At 54.1% G+C, this 15,468-nt stretch overlaps 1 protein-coding gene across 4 annotated transcripts in view; it reads left to right on the forward strand.

The window, feature by feature from the left end:
• The window catches only part of LMTK2 (lemur tyrosine kinase 2), a 92,744-nt gene extending 78,168 nt beyond the window's left edge, over positions 1-14,576 (forward strand). For all 4 annotated transcript variants that reach the window (XM_085016446.1, XM_013995356.3, XM_021086090.2 and 1 more), the window contains 4 exons: positions 241-3,199; positions 9,564-9,696; positions 9,862-10,101; positions 10,991-14,576. In XM_085016446.1, the coding sequence (XP_084872572.1) occupies positions 241-3,199; positions 9,564-9,696; positions 9,862-10,101; positions 10,991-11,019 (3,361 nt within the window). In that variant the 3' untranslated portion in view covers positions 11,020-14,576. The remainder of the gene's footprint in view (positions 1-240; positions 3,200-9,563; positions 9,697-9,861; positions 10,102-10,990) is intronic.
• Positions 14,577-15,468: the final 892 nt, after the last annotated feature.

The following is a 15,468-nucleotide window of genomic DNA, read 5'->3' on the forward strand; positions in this document are numbered from 1 at the left end:
CAGGCGAGCGGGTGACAAGCCCGCCGAGTTGCAGTGGTACCTGCGGACACAGAAAGTGCCAGACTGTCTTTCTCCACCTGCCCTTTCTCCTGATCTCCCTGTGAACCGGACTCCTTCCGGTGGTCAGTGCCGAGGAAAGCGTCAGGGCTTCCGGGTGCTGAGGCGGCCTGGGGTCCGCGTGAGCTCCCACCTGAAGACAGTCTGTGGTCCGTGCATTCACCCCCTCTCTCTGTCGCTCAGGTATGAAGTCCTGCAGTTCTGCTGGCTGTCCCCAGACCAGAGGCCGGCAGCCGAGGACGTGCACAGACTGCTCACCTACCTGCGGATGCAAAGCCAGCGGGACTCGGAGGTGGACTTTGAGCAGCAGTGGAACGCGCTCAAGCCCAATGCCAGCAGCAGAGACGCCGCGAACGCCGCCGCCTTCCCCATCCTCGACCACTTCGCGCGGGACCGGCTGGGCCGGGAGGTGGACGAGGTGCTCACCGTGACCCAAACCAGCCGGGGCCTGAGCTTCGAGTGCGTCTGGGAGGCGGCCAAGCACGGCCACTTCGCCGAGCGCGACCGCGGCCCCCCAGACGAAGCCCTGTCCTACGCGAGCGTATTCTTCCCCACCCAAGTTCTTGAGAGTTCGCTCTCAGAGCCCGGGCCCGGGGAGCAAGATGCCAGCGGCCAGGACGTCCCCCCGCGGGCCCCCGGCGTGGTGCCCGTTTTTGATGCCCACAACCTCTCTGTCGGAAGCGACTATTACATCCAACTCGAGGAAAAAAGCGGTGGCAACTTGGAGCTCGATTTCCCGCCTGCGCTGCTCACAACCGAAGTGGATAATCCAGGAAGAAGCGGGGACGAGGCACCGCAGTGTCTGACCCGCAGGAACCTTGAGTTGGAGGAGTCCAGCACAGACGAGGATTTCTTCCACCACAGTCCGGACCCCCGGGGCGCCAGCGTCCCCAAGGATGTGCCTGTCACCAAGGGCCCCGAGAGCCCTTTCAACAGGCTGTTCAGCGATCACGGCAAATCGGAGGCCTTGCCCAGTCACCAAAAAATACTTGACTTGCTGGAGCTCAACGGCGTTCAGGCTGACTTCAAGCCGGGCCCCTTAAGCTCAAGTTTGGATGACCCCAAAGAGTCAGTGATGCCACGGCCCTTGGAGAAAGAAAAGCCCCACAGGCTTGTGGACTGCGAGCCTCTTTGCGCATCAGAAAGCCTCCTGCACCAGGATCGTCCGGATTGGCTGGATGTTGAAGAGTTGTCGGAAAACTTTCTATTTCTTCAGGAGAAGAACTTACTGAAAGACTCCTCGTCCAGCAAAGGGCTTGTGAACGCTCTTCAGACAGAACTTGGAAATGCCGGTTCCCCTGAAACTCTGTTAGGAGCTCCGAGTAGAAACTCGCTGGATGCTGAGCTTAAGGTGGCTGACAACAGACCAGGCTCTTCTTTGTCGCAGGGGAACGTCAGCTCGCGGGGCAGAGACCCAGGCGCGACTCCCGGGGGCAGCCCTGGGGACGCGGCACCGCCACCCTCCCCGCAGGCACCTCCTACCTCGCTCGAAACACAGGGGACGCCTCCAGCTGTGTCCCCGAAGCAGGGCGGAGCCCAGCCCCCGTGTTTGGGGGTCCTTGCAGACGGTCTCTGCCGACAGGCACACCCGGAGGCTGCGCCTGCCCTGGGGGACGTCCCCTCCACCGGCGACGGGTCCCGAGACCCCGCTCCCCAGAGCGAGGCCCTGCGACCAACCCAGAGCCACTCAGTTCTTGTCCGGGACACGTCTGCCGGCGAGGTGAGTATGGGCAGCGGCCTTCCAGAATCGAGGCAGAGCTTACAGAGTCAACTGCCCTCACAGGAGCACCGCCGCCGAGGTCTGCCCGAGAGAGACGTGGCCGCTGAGACTCCAAACCAGCCGGATGGTAAGGATGCCCCCGCAGAAGAGGGGGGCCTGGTGTCCGCCCTCTCCTCGGACTCTGCCAGTCAGGACAGCCTCTTAGAGGACAGCTTGTCGACGCCCATCCCAACCTCAGAGCAGTCGGTGGAGACCCCAGACTCTCTGGACTCGGTGGACGTCCACGAGGTTTTGCTGGGCTCCTTAGGCCCTCACACGCCGCAGAAACTCCTGCCCCCCGATAAGCCCGCGGACAGTGGCTACGAGACGGAGAACCTGGAGTCCCCCGAGTGGACGCTGCACCCGGCCCCCGACGGTGCTGCCGCCCCTGACGCGGCCTCGCTGGGGGACGGCGTTCACGGCGGGTTGGCTCCCAACCCTGTCATTGTCGTCTCAGACATAGCTGATGGGCACCGAGGCACAGAAATGACCTCGAAGACTGGCGTACCCGGCTCCCAGGGCTCGTACCGTGACTCCGCCTACTTCTCAGACAACGACTCTGAGCCCGATAAGAGGTCCGAGGGGGTGCCGGGAGCCTCGGTGTCTGCCTCGGGCGAGGACCAGCGCCCCGCTGAGCCCGGCGTCCCCGGGCAGCGTCCCGGTGCCGAGGGCTGTGGCCCGGACACCGGCAGCAGCCCGCCGGACCGAAGCCGTCCCCCCTCTCTGCACACCTCCAGTCACCCGGAGTCAAGGGGACCGTCGGAACCGGCGACAGCCGCCGTGTCCAAGGAGCCCAAGGAGCCGCCCTCTCCCGACGACGACGACGACGACGACGAGGCTGGCAGCCCCTCGAGCCTGCTCAACTCGGAGCTGAGCAGCGGGGATGACCTGGAGGCCCAGGAGGAGCCCCCCTGCGCGCTGGCTTCCACCGGCACCAACACCAACGAGCTGCTGGCGTTCGCACACCCGCCCCTCCGCTCCGGCGGCCCGGCGGCCCCGGCGGTGGAGCAGCCCTTGGGCGGCCACGGCGAGGGCCCCAAGCTGAAGGAGCCGGACGTGGAAGGCAAGTACCTGGGGAAGCTCGGCGTGTCGGGGATGCTCGACCTGGCGGAGGATGGGATTGACGCGGACGAGGAAGACGAGAACAGCGACGACTCGGACGAGGACCTGCGGGCCTTCAACCTGCACAGCCTCAGCTCCGAGTCGGAGGACGAGACGGAGCACCCGGTGCCCGTGATCCTCAGCAGCGAGGACGGGCAGCACCTGCGGAGCCTCTTGAAACCCTGCGCGGCCGCTGCCGCGGACCAGCTGCCCAACGACTGGAAGAAAGAAAAGAAGGCGGTGACGTTTTTTGATGACGTCACCGTCTACCTGTTTGACCAGGTATCTGTTGCCCCCACATGGTCATGTTAGAGAATTCCAGAACACGGGGGGCGGGGGGGAGGTGAGAGCGAGTGCACTCCCTTTGGCTGGTTCCCATCCGAGGTCTCCGATTGTCTTATGATGACTCAGGAAAAGGGAGTTGGGGTTCGTTACGGTGACAGTTCCAAAAACACGCAGAAACGTGGTTTGCCCGGGGACCCCCCGTTCAGGGAAGGGAGGCGATCTGCAGGCTCCTCCTGGGCGCTCGGGCAGGGGTCTCCGGAGACTGGTTACCCTGGGCGCTCGGGCAGGGGTCTCCGGAGACTGGTTACCCTGGGCGCTCGGGCAGGGGTCTCCGGAGACTGGTTACCCTCTCCAGACCAGGGCTTTAGAGTCTGACAGTCGGCAGCACTGCCCAGTGCGCAGGTGCGTGCTGGAACCGTCTGTGGCTCGCCCATAGCCCTGGAGACGCTGACCAGTGGCAGTGCCTGTGGAGCAGGGACAGGGACCCGGCACAGGACGGGCCCTCCTGGCAGGGAGCGAGCCCCGCCGCCCGTCTCTGCTCAGTGGGCTCAGACGGGGGCTTCTTTAAAAATGAGGTAGCCTGCCGTTCAGACTTGTTTTTAAATGTTCTCTGTTGAGTCGTCTTCGTGGCTCTTGAACATGCTTCTCCCGTCAGCTGGGCTGTCAGTGGGGCTCCGGTTCCAGAAGGTGGGGTCCCGGGGTTCTCCTTAGGTGTGCTTTCCCTCCTCCGTATTTAGTGCCCGGAGCCAAAACGTGACCTCTCGGCCTCTTGTCCAGCCTCCGTCCATTGACTTGCCTTTGCAGCTTTGTCAAAAATTGAATGACTGCCTTCTTATGGATCTGCTTCTGGACTTTCTTTTCTCTTCCATTGGTCTGTGGATTTACCCCTTCGCCAGTACCTCTCGCCTGGTCTTCCTAAGAAGCTTTGTATGAAGTCTTCACGTTGGGAGGGTGATTCCTCTCGTCTGTCTTCCTTTTCACAATTGTTCTGGCTCTTGCAGTTCCTCCAGTTTTCCGTGTAGATTTTAGAATCAGCTTGTCTGTATTCACAAAAATACCCGCTGGGTCTCGATGGGAATTGCGTAGATCTCGATCTTTTGGGGGAGACTTGACGTCTCTACTCTCTTGAGCCTTTCAGTTCATGAACTCGGTATGTCTCTGCATTTATTTAGTTCTTTGTGTTTTGTGGTTTTCAGCATACAGATGCTCTGTGTGTTTTATTAGATTTATGCCTGAGTGTTTCATCTCTTAAGGAAATATTATAAAACATAATTTTAAAATGTTGGTTTCCGTCTGCTCCTGGCTTGTACATAGAAATGTAATTGATTTTTATGTGTTGACTTTGTATCCTGCCCTACTGACGTATTAGTTCGAGGCATTCTCTCTTGTTTCGTTTTGTTTTCACACTCCTTGTGATTTTCTACACAGTCAATCTTGTTGTCTGCCCTAGGGGCAGGTTTCTCTATTCTTTTCCAAACTGTATCTCATTTCTTTTTCATATTACACTGGCTGGGACTTTCAGCCCAGTGTTGAATAGTCGAGGGATGAGTATAGACCTCCTGGCTTTGGACTCGACCTCAGGAGAAGAGCACTCAGTCTTTAACCATTGATTATGATGTAGGATTTTTGTGGATGCATTTTATCAAATTAAGAAGATCCTCTTTGGAGTTCCCGTCATGACTCGGTGGTTAACAAATCCGACTAGGAGCCATGAGGTTTCGGGTTTGACCCCTGGCCTCGCTCCACGGGTAGAGGATCTGGCGTTGCCGTGAGCTGTGGTGTAGGTTGCAGACATGGCTTGGATCCTGCGTTGCTATGATGGCTCTGGCTCAGGCTGGCAGCTACCGTTCCAATTAGACCCCTAGCCTGGGAACCTCCTTGTGCCGCAGGTGCGGCCCTAGAAAAGACAAAACAACAGCAACAGTAACAAAGGGAATCCTCTTCTGTCCTTGGTTTGAGATAGTTTTTATCCTGAATGGACACTGAGTTTTCTCCAGTGCATTTTCCCCACGACTTGGCGGGAACTCCGAGGTTCATCTTCTGTTGGGATGTGTACGTTCGGTTACCTCGACTGTGGTTTTCAATACTGAATCAGCCTTCCCTCCATGGAAAATAAAGCCCACTTGGTTGTAAGGTTTTATTCTCGCATGTTGCAAGATTTGACGTGCAGATACGTTATTGAGGGTTGTGTTGTCTGTTTCATGCAGCGCATTGATCTGTAACGTGGCAGCAGGTTTGCTTATTTGGCTGATTTTGCGTTGGCGCCGCTGTCTTTGGTTTTGGTATCAAGGTAATGGTCTCATAAGGTGGGAAGTTACACTGATCCTTGAACATCGTGGCTTTGAATGACACAGGCCCACTTATGTGTGGATTTTCTTTCCACGAAATTCCTACTATGTACCACCCGCTCCAAGGTTGGTTGTATTGTGGATGCAGAAGCACAGATACGCAGGGCCAACTTTTTTTTTTTTTTTTTTTTTTTGTCTTTTTGCCTTTTCTAGGGATGCTTCCACCGGCCTACGCCGGAGCCACAGCAACGCGGGATCCGAGCCGCGTCTGCAACCCACACCACAGCTCACGGCAACGCCAGACCCTTAACCCACTGAGCAAAGCCAGGGATCGAACCTGCAACCTCATGGTTCCTAGTCAGATTTATTAACCACTGCGCCACGACGGGAACTCCACGCAGGGCCAACTTTTAAAGTTAAAAGTGGTGATACAACCGCGCAGGGGTCAGTGCCCCAAACCCTGCGACATTCAGGGGTCAACTCTATTTCCTCCTCTTCCAGGAAGAGATTGTGTAGATTTATGTATTTTTTTTAATTTGTTTTTATTTTAAATGATTTTATTTTTTCGATTATACTGGTTTACAGTGCTCTGTCAGTGTTCTGCTGTATAGCAAGGTGACCCAGTCACACATACATGTACACATGTTCTTTTTCTCGCATTCTCATGCTCCATCAGAAATGACTAGACGTGGTTCCCAGTGCTTTACAGCAGGATCTCATTGCTTGTCCATTCCAAAGGCAGTAGTTTGCATCTATTAACCCCAAATTCCCAGTCCATCCCCCTTGGCAACCACAAGTCTGTTCTCCAAGTCCATGATTTTCTTTTCTGTGGAAAGGCTCCTTCGTGCGGTATACTAGATTCCAGATATAAGTGATATCATACAGTATTTGTCTTTCTCTTTCGAACTTACTTTACTTAGTATGAGAGTCTCTAGTTCCATCCATGTTGCTGCAAATGGCATTATTTTGTTCTTTTTTGTGGCTGAGTAGTATTCCATTGTGTATATATACCACATCTTCTTAATCCATTCATCTGTCGATGGACATTTAGGTTGTTTCCAGTTCCTGGCTATTGTGAATAGTTCTGCAATGAACATATGGGTGCATGTGTCTCTTTTAAGTAGAGTTTTGTCCGGATAGATGCCCAAGAGTGGGATTGATGGGTCATACGGTAGTTCTATATTTAGTTTTCTGAGGTAGAGATTGTGTAGATTTATTATTGATCTTTTCAAAGAACTGCTTTTGGTGTAATGGAATTTTTTTTCTTTTCTCTTTAATTTTGTTGATTTCTGCTTTATCTTTTGATTATTTTCTTGTTTGTGCTTGCTTTGGATTTCTTTTGCTCTTCCTTTTCTAGAGTCTTAAGGTAGAAACTTAGAACTTGAGACCTTCCTTCTTTCTAATATTACTGTTTAATGAGAAGTTTCCCTTTCCTTCCTTCTTTCTAATACTAGTATTTAATAAGACGTTTCCCTTTATGGACTACTTACCTCCATCCCACAAATTTTAATGTTGTCTTTTCAATTCAGCTCAACGTATTTTCTGGCTTTGCTTGAGACTTTCTCTTTGACTCATGGATTACTTATTAAAAACCTTGTCTCATTTCCAAGGGCTGGAGGTTTTCTTACGCTTTTCTGTTACTGATCTCTGGTCTGATTCCATCACGGTTAGAGAACACACTCTGTAGGGTTTCAATTCCTTTAAATGTGTTGTTTTGTTTCAGAGCCGGAACATCGTCCGTCTTGGTGAGTGTTCCTTACACACCTGAAAGAAGGCGTGTTTTGCTTCTGGGGGGTGGGGGTTGTCAGATGCAGTTGGTTGGTAATGTTCGTTTTTTTCTCCATCGTTGTGGATTTTTCTCCTTGGCTTATTGATCACTGAGAGAGAAATGTTGACGTCTCCGACTATAATTATGTACTTGTGTGTTTCCCTTTTTCATTTCTGTCAGTTTTTGCCTCGTCTGGTTTATGGCTCTGTTGTTAGTTGCACACACATTTAAGATTGTATCTTCTTGGTGAGTTGACCCTTTGTCATTATCTCATGTCCTTCTTCGTTTCTTTGTCTGATGCTCATAAAGCTACTGCAGCTTTTTTTGATTAGTATTCTCATGCTCTCTCTTTTTGCATCCTTGTAACCTGTCTACCTCCCTGTACTTGACAGTAGTTTCTTGTGGCTACGATGTAGTTAGGTGAGTTTAAAAATCTCTTCTGGAGTTCCTGCTGTGTCTCTGGTGCACTGGACTGAGGTTTGATTCCCCAGCCCTGCACAGTGGGTGAAGGATCCAGCATTGCCGTAGCTGCTGCACAGATTGCAACCGCAGCTCGGCTCTCATCTCTGGCCTGGGAGCTCCATGTGCTGTGCAGCACGGCGGGCAAAAAAGAAAAAAAAAATGCATTCTGAAATTCTCTTTTAATTGTTTTTTTTTGTTGTTGTTGTTGTTGTTTTTAGGCCACTTAGAATTTAACAAGATGATTCATGTTTGAATTTAGGTGAACAAATTTTTGCTGTTTCTGTTTGTTCCTCTGGTTATCTCTTCCTCTTTTTGCTTTCTCTTGGTTAATGAGAACGCTTTTTAGTATTATCTTTTGTCCGTTGTATATTTTACTGTATTATCTTCTTAGTGTAGTATTTGGAGTGGTTCTTGGGGTTCCAGTGTATGAACTTAACTCTTCACAGCCTACTTAGAATCAGTGTTGTACCATTTCAAGTGGGATTTAGGGACCACACCTCCCCTTGCTGCCTTCAGCTTGATGGATCACAGAACCTTGTCAGACAGTGCCCCCTGTTTTACTTCCAGCCGTCCCTCCCTTTTTTGGCTCTGCTCGCAGCATGCACATGTTCCTGTGGCAGGGATCAAACCCAAGCCGCTGCACTGACAATGCCAGCTCTTTAACCCACTGAGCCACCAGGGAGCTCTTCATCCTGAGAGTTTTAAAATTTCAGTGGTTGTGTTTTTCTGTTCTGAAATTTGCATTTCATTATTCCTTTTATAATTTTTTTTTTTTTTTTTTTTTTTGGCTGCACCTGTGGCATGTGCAGGTTCCAGGCCAGGGTTCGAATCTCTGCCACAGCAGTGACAATGCCAGGTCTTTAACCCACTGACTGAGCCACCAGGGAACTCCTATCATCTATTCTTTTGCTGAGACTTTTCCATGCATTTCAAGTGTGCGTTCCTTTACTTGTAGGAATGTTTTATAGTAGTCTTTTTCAGGAAATTCCAGTATCTAAGGACTCTTAGCACTGGCATCTGTAATTATCTTTTCTCCTGTGAATTATACCATCCTATGTCTTGTTTAGATTCTGTGGACAACGTTGGTATTTTTATCTCAGGAAGGCATTGACCTGGTTGGGTTCAGGGCGCAAGTTGCACCCCTTCTGGAGATCGGGGTCCCCTGTCAAAGCCTTTGCTGTGCTATTTGACCCCATCTCTTGCGAGACTGGGCCCTGGCAGTGGTCTTCCCTGCCGCTCACTTCTCAAAGCCTGGCTGTGCCCTTTGGGGTCAGATCCCCCCTGAGCCGCTGAGGGTAAGCCAGGGTCACAGCAGCCTGATGGCATCCCTTTCTGGGCTCCCCACTCCCATGGAGTCGACGTCGTGGGCCTTCTCTTTTTGGTCCTCCGGCCAGAAAGCTGGGATTCGGCTTACCCCATTCTGAGGCCAGCTGCACGGCGGGAGGACCGAGGGAAGAAGCAGCCTGGCGGCATCGCAGCTCCTCCAGGCCGAGAGGAAGCTCACCGCCCTGGGTTACAGGCCCGGCCGCCCCTGTTGCTGCCACCTAGGAGTGCACGAGAAGGGAGGGGAAAGAAGGAAAAATCTGGGCTCTTGTCTCCTCTCTCCAAGCATCCGAAGACCCCCTTCCTGCACCCAGAGCCAGAAGCACGGTGGGGGGTGGAGCAGGCTGCCTGCTGACCTCTGACTTCCCGTCCCCTCAGAGGCCCCCCTCGGCCGCTGTGCGCGTCCGCCCAGGGTTCGGAGCCACGTCCCGAGGGGGAGCTGGCCAGCGGTTGTCCCCCCCGCCGGCACCGGCCTCCCAGGACACACGTGGGCTGATGGGATCTTGCGTCGGCTTTTCAGGAGACCCCGACCAAAGAGCTGGGCCGCTGCGGAGGAGAAGCCCTGGGGCCCGAGAGGAGCAGCCCGGCGCCGTCGTCGGGCTCCCCCTGCCTGAGCCGGTGCCTGAATTCCGAAAGTTCGACTGATGAAGAAGGTACCTCATCTCACTGGGGAGTTGAAAGAGAACCTGGGAGATGATGTAACGTACGCTTGTTTGAAGGTGACGTCGCATGTCGCTTACAGGGCCCCTGGTGGCCCGGGAGCCGCTGGGCTGCCGGCGCCCGCGCTCTGTCGTGACGGGTGGATTCTCTGCTTGCAGGTGGAGGCTTCGAGTGGGACGATGACTTCTCCCCAGACCCGTTCTCGTCCAAGGCAAGTCACCTCCTCGGGTCCAAGGCTTCTCTTCAGACGTCCAAGTACTTCTCGCCGCCGCCGCCGCCCCGGAGCGCAGAGCCGAGCTGGCCCCACGCGGCGCCCTACTCCCGGTTCTCCATCTCTCCCGCCACCATCGCCAGCTTCTCTCTCACGCACCTCACAGACTCGGACATCGAGCAGGGAGGTGAGCGGGCCGGGGCCGGGGCTCCCCGACGGGCTGCTTGCGTGTCCCCCGGGGCTTTCTGCCGTTTGCCGGGAAGACGGCGCCGACCCTCCTAACGCGCGCTCTCAGCCTTGCGGGCGCCCGGGGGCCTCGTCCCCCACTCTCAGGCCTCCGTGCCTGCCTGCCTGCCCGGGGCTCTGGGGCTGGGACGTGCCCTGCGGCCGCTCCACGCGCCCCTCTCCTCTTTCCCCCTTTGCTGTTGGCCGCCCGCCCCCGTTTTGACTTCTTTGCCCAGGAGAGAAGCAGCTCTTGAGAAAGCTTAGCTCCGAGGAACATGCAGCCCTGGCGCTGGCCTTGAGCCCGAGCACACTCTGGCCCTTCCCCCGGAATGTTGATTTTGCCATTAAGTCCTGGTCTTGGGGTGGCACCAGAGGGCCCGGGCAGGAGGGGCACATTTGAAGTAGTATCTGAACATATGGACCCTTCTCCCCACAGCTAGATGGGAAGATAAGTGTTAGTGGTACACTTTCTGATGTGAAGTTTGCTCATCAAATAATAACTGTGAAACACACAGAGCTTTTGTTTGTGTCTGTGCTGTGCTTAATTGTGCCGATCAGATAGTGCCCGTTACCTAATGGCCCGTCGGGGGGGACCGTGGGGGTCAGAGCAGGTTCTCTCCTGCCCCCGAAGCAGCACATTGAGCAGCGTGTGAGCCGAGCAGATGTGTTTGCGAGAGAGCCTGACAGGTGCCGCTCTTGCCGGAAGCGGCTCGCGGCTCGGCCAGGTGGCCCATGGCCACACTTCTCGCTTCAGTTCCTTTTTCCGCAGCGAAGATCAGATGCTGTGCACACTATTTTTATCTGTGACGATCGTTTTAAAAACCCAGCTTTGCTTGCTCTCTCCTGAATAGGAAGCAGCGAAGACGGAGAGAAAGACTAGGGGATGCGGAGGCTCCTCCGGCCCAGGCTGCTCCCCGCGGCGTTCCCAGCTGACCAGCGGCGCCCCCTCGACAGCTGCCGACGCAGGGCGGGGAGGAGGACCCAGGAGGCCGAGGGACAGCGCTGCGGGGTGCCCGGCCCCGGCGTGGCGCGTCCGGCTCGCCCAGTGCAGTTTGCTGCCCTCACGCCCCGCGCCTCTGCCGTCCTGGGAGCCCCGGGCGATGCGGTGGGGGGGACTGTCGGCGCCGGCTGGGGGTGGGTCCCACGCGAGGTGTCCGTCCTCCACGTCCACACCCGTGCCTCCCACCTGCGCGCAGGGCCCCGGGGCCAGTGGTGGGAATTGGCAGCAGTGAGCCATATTTATTGTTTTTAAAGAGATCACTAATTGCTTTCTGTAATTGCACTGTGGGTAAATGTCCTGAGAGCCCCTGATACTGTACAGAATCTTAAATTATTCAAGGAAAATAAGGCAGGTCAAGCTGGTGCTATCCACTAGTTTGATTTTTTTTTTTCTTCTGTTTTATAGTTTGTTTGCTCTGCATGGTACTTGTAAAGCTTCACTATTTTGAGTGTCATGCTGTCTTTAGAGTTGTTGGAACTGTACATACGGTACTTTTTCGTAAATGATAAAGTGATTCTGAATGTTAGTGTTTTATGTTCTTATAGGAAATATTTTTGATGAGTCCCAAAAGACTGCTCTGTTTTGTTGATTGAATGAAACACATTTTTGTCTCTTCTCTGGAAGGTGGTTTCTCTGTTGCACGCGGGGCTTCTCTGGGGAGCAGAAGGGTCTTGCAGCCCCTCTGCGTGATTCTCCCACCCGCCCCCCCACCCCGACTTTTAAAAACCCTCTCGCTACAAGTGGACAGGGGGTTGAGCGCCCGGCTGCGGTTGGACCGTCCAGGTCCCCGCGGTCCTCTTCCTCTCAGAGCCGCCTCCCCGGCTCGGTTCTCAGAAATGCGGACGGCGGTGGTCTCGGGGTCCTCGTGTTGCAGCTGCTTCCTGCAGGAAGCTGGGGTTCTCCTGGGCGTAGAAGCTGCTCCACGGAGGGCTGTGGGGCCAGGGATGCTGGGGTTCATTCTCTCTGAGCACTTGAGGTGTCGAGCTCCTCGCAGCCCCTGGGGCTGAACTGTTCCCCTGAGAACAACCCTTCCAATCATGTCCCGTCCAGGTGTGACTGGTCTGTGTGACCAAGGGGACACAGTCTGTCCTCCGGCCGTGAGGAGGGACAAGGGACAGCGGCGGAGCCTCCACAGCCAGCACGTCCTCCTGGTCGGGACCTCAGGCAGCCCGGGTGGCCGGAGCCCCCGGGCCCATCTGCACTGACCCCTCCCTTCTTCGTTAAGCACCGAGTCCCCCCTTGCTCTGAAAGGACCGAGCGTGTCCAGTGCAACCTCACGACATGGGCAGGAACCGGGCGTTTGTGAGAAAGAGCCGACCTCCCTCCGCAGTCCTCGAGTCGTGCTTTGGCAGCAGCATGGCAGTGCTGCTCTGAGGAGGGTCCGCCTGGGTTCCGGGGGGGCCTCGGGTCTGGGTCCCCACAGGCCCCGCCCAGGGCTCGGCCAGTGCCAGTCGGTTTCCCCACCTCCGGCAGGCCCCTGGGGTGACCGACCGTCCAGGGCCCAGGCCGGGGCTAGAGTGGACGCAGTGTGCCGGGGCCTTTCTTATCCATTCTGGCTCACTCCCTTTTCACACGAGCAATAATTTCCAGAGCGAGCAGATTCCGAGGGGAAGGCACACCTCCCCCGCCTCCCCCGGCGTGCGTGGGCCCAGAGCACTGCCAGAGCCGGACCCCAGGGCATCGGGAGTGATTTTGCCAAAACTTCTGACTCTGAATTTCTTGCTATGAAGACGTCTGAGTTTTCTGAATTTTTACATCTACCTACCAGTCTCGGTTGAAAGAGAAGTGAGAGGCAGTTATACTAGTTTTTTCAAATTATAGGTCTAAGGCGTTCCAGTGTAATGACGAAACTCTAGCAGCTCCGTAGAGTAGTCTTCTTACACAGCCAGCCCGGGACAAGTGCGCTGATGTTTGGGGGCTGCGCTTTTTCACGACGATTAAGGAGATTTTAGCAACATCATTCCCATTTTAATTTATCTTAAGGTCTGTATCGCTTCTCATAATTAATTGCCAAAAACATTTTATACACAAAGTCTGGGGGGGGTGGTTGGAGTAGTAGGTCGTCGTGTGGTGTTGCATGGTTGGGAAGATTTTATATTTATAATAAACATGTGAATTAACATGTTCTTTTAAAATCTCAAGCAATACACAGGAAATGATGTACATTAAAATTTTCAGCCCATTTCTGAAATGTCAGCATGTGCTTCGTTGTTTGATTCAGTTTCTTTTGACTCGGTTACCAGCAGTGGAGTTTTCAACCCGTCCCTGTTCTAATACGTTACCCAGTGAGATAACATCAGTGGAATTCTCTAGATACTATGGGTGAGGTTGGTAATACCGGGTCCAAAGTGGTGTTTCCCGGCCTCCTTTGGAATCAGTCTGACTTTGGTGGAGTTTACATATCTTAAATCCCACCATAAAAATAATCTCACCTTCATTTCCTTCCTAGCTAGATGTTAATTTGCGTGATCCAATGACTGGGTCCTAAGCCAGAAAGAGAAACGTGGGCACAGTGCCCCCCACATCCTTCTGACCCTTGGGGCAGTGCATCTGGGTAAGAAGCCATTCGTCTTAAGAGTGAAAAGGCTCCAGGAAGCTACTAGCTGAACAGAAAACAGAGCATCTGTTCTGTTTTTAAATGTACGGGCGATCGTTTCTATAGAAATGGGTTTTTCTAAGAAAAGTCTTTGTATTCTGTCTTGCTGCCGTAAAACGCCTTTCAAAACCTCTTCCTTTTACTGACACTTTCCTTAGGTGTTTGTAGGGTCGATGACTTAGTGCAAGTTTGTCCTGAGGGACGGGGCCCAAGGGAGGCAGCTCCTGGTTTTACTGGACCCAGCCTGTCACCTGAAAATTCCAGAAGTGAACAGGCTGCAGACGCTGGGTTTCCGTTAGGAGGGGCTTCAAGATAGTAGCCTCAGGAGAAGTAGCCTTACCGTAAGAAGGCGTGCACACGGTAACTTCAGATTTAAATCTCCAGAAAAACACGTTCCTAAGTACTAAGGGGGTCGGCCTAAGTCTTGGCTCTCCGCAAGGAAAACCCTCTCTCCAGTATATGAACAAACTCTTACAAGACGTGTTGCCGGTATTGAATTACCAACAACCTGTTATCTGAGTGGCTGGAACATGGTTAAGGTGTTCGGGTTGGCACAGGTGTAGACAGATCTTAATAAAAGACCGCTGTGTGTACCCACCGCTTCATGCCAGCTGCAAGTGAGGCTCCCCCCCCCCCCACCGCCAGGTTTCCCGATTGAGCTTTAAAACCGTTGCAAGAGGTTCACGGCAATATAACAGTTAATAAACTTTCAGTTGAAATTGTGTACATTTTTACATTGTAAGATTTTTACTGTATATTGATGCATAGTGTGATTCAATAAATTGCTTGTAATTTAAAAACTATTTAATATTCAAAATAAATATAGTTATATATTTATAAACTCTGTTGCTGCATTTCTTCTGTGTTTTTTCCCACCATGTAAGGCCAGGGGCGGGTGACCCCGGGCATTGCCCTGCCGTAGGCGCTGTAGCCTGCAGCCCTAGGTCACTCAATGCCCTGGGCTCTGGAGACGGGGTGGCTTTTTCCATGACAGATAGCCCCCCCCAACCCCACCCACGCTACTGAGAACACGAAGGTTTGTCTAATTGCTAGACAAGGTAGCGTGTGGTGTTGGCGCTGCCGTGGCGTGTTTCTGTCCTTCAAAGCCTTTGCACTTATTGCTGAATTGAAGAAGCATTTCTGAGATCCAGCTCTAAGAGGCTCATCAGCTCTTGCTGTGTCCTGAGGGGCCCCTCCTTGCTCTCCTGGTGGGAGCTGCCAAGAGCAAAGTATCTGCCTCCTTGCTCCAGAACAGGGCCCTGGCCCCAGCTCAGGTGACACCAGCTGCAGTGACCCTGTGGAGTGGATGGAGGGGACCTGTGAAACCCCATTCAGAGAGCCCAAGACAGGCAGCGAGTGAGCCCCGGCCTGCTGGACACAAGCAGGTGGGAGCCCAGCCCAGGGGCCCCCTCAGGAACTGCCTGCATTCGGGGCAGTTCCCATCAGCCCCCAAGAAGCCCTGAGCCCAGGGTGCTTTTGCCATATTTTAGTGCGGCAGCCAAAAGTGGGGACACTGAGGCAGGGGGCGATTAAGCAAAGCAGGTCGGTGGGTGGCGGCAGGGTTTGAGCCCAAGCCACCTGCCTGCTGCCCCTGGAGACCTCCAAAAACCGACCACCAGTTGTTTCCCCATGACCTGCCCACCAGGCAGCCAACCAAGTGCTCCCGGTGCCGGGCTCCTCCCACTCGCACCTGGACGTGCTGCTGCTGCTGGTGGGGGCGGGTCCCCAAGGCC

Source organism: Sus scrofa, chromosome 3 (genome assembly GCF_054392235.1).
Source record: "Sus scrofa isolate SSC_HxYL_T2T_F1_AM1 chromosome 3, Sscrofa_HxYL_maternal_Yorkshire_Landrace_v2.0, whole genome shotgun sequence".
Classification (NCBI taxonomy): domain Eukaryota; kingdom Metazoa; phylum Chordata; class Mammalia; order Artiodactyla; family Suidae; genus Sus; species Sus scrofa.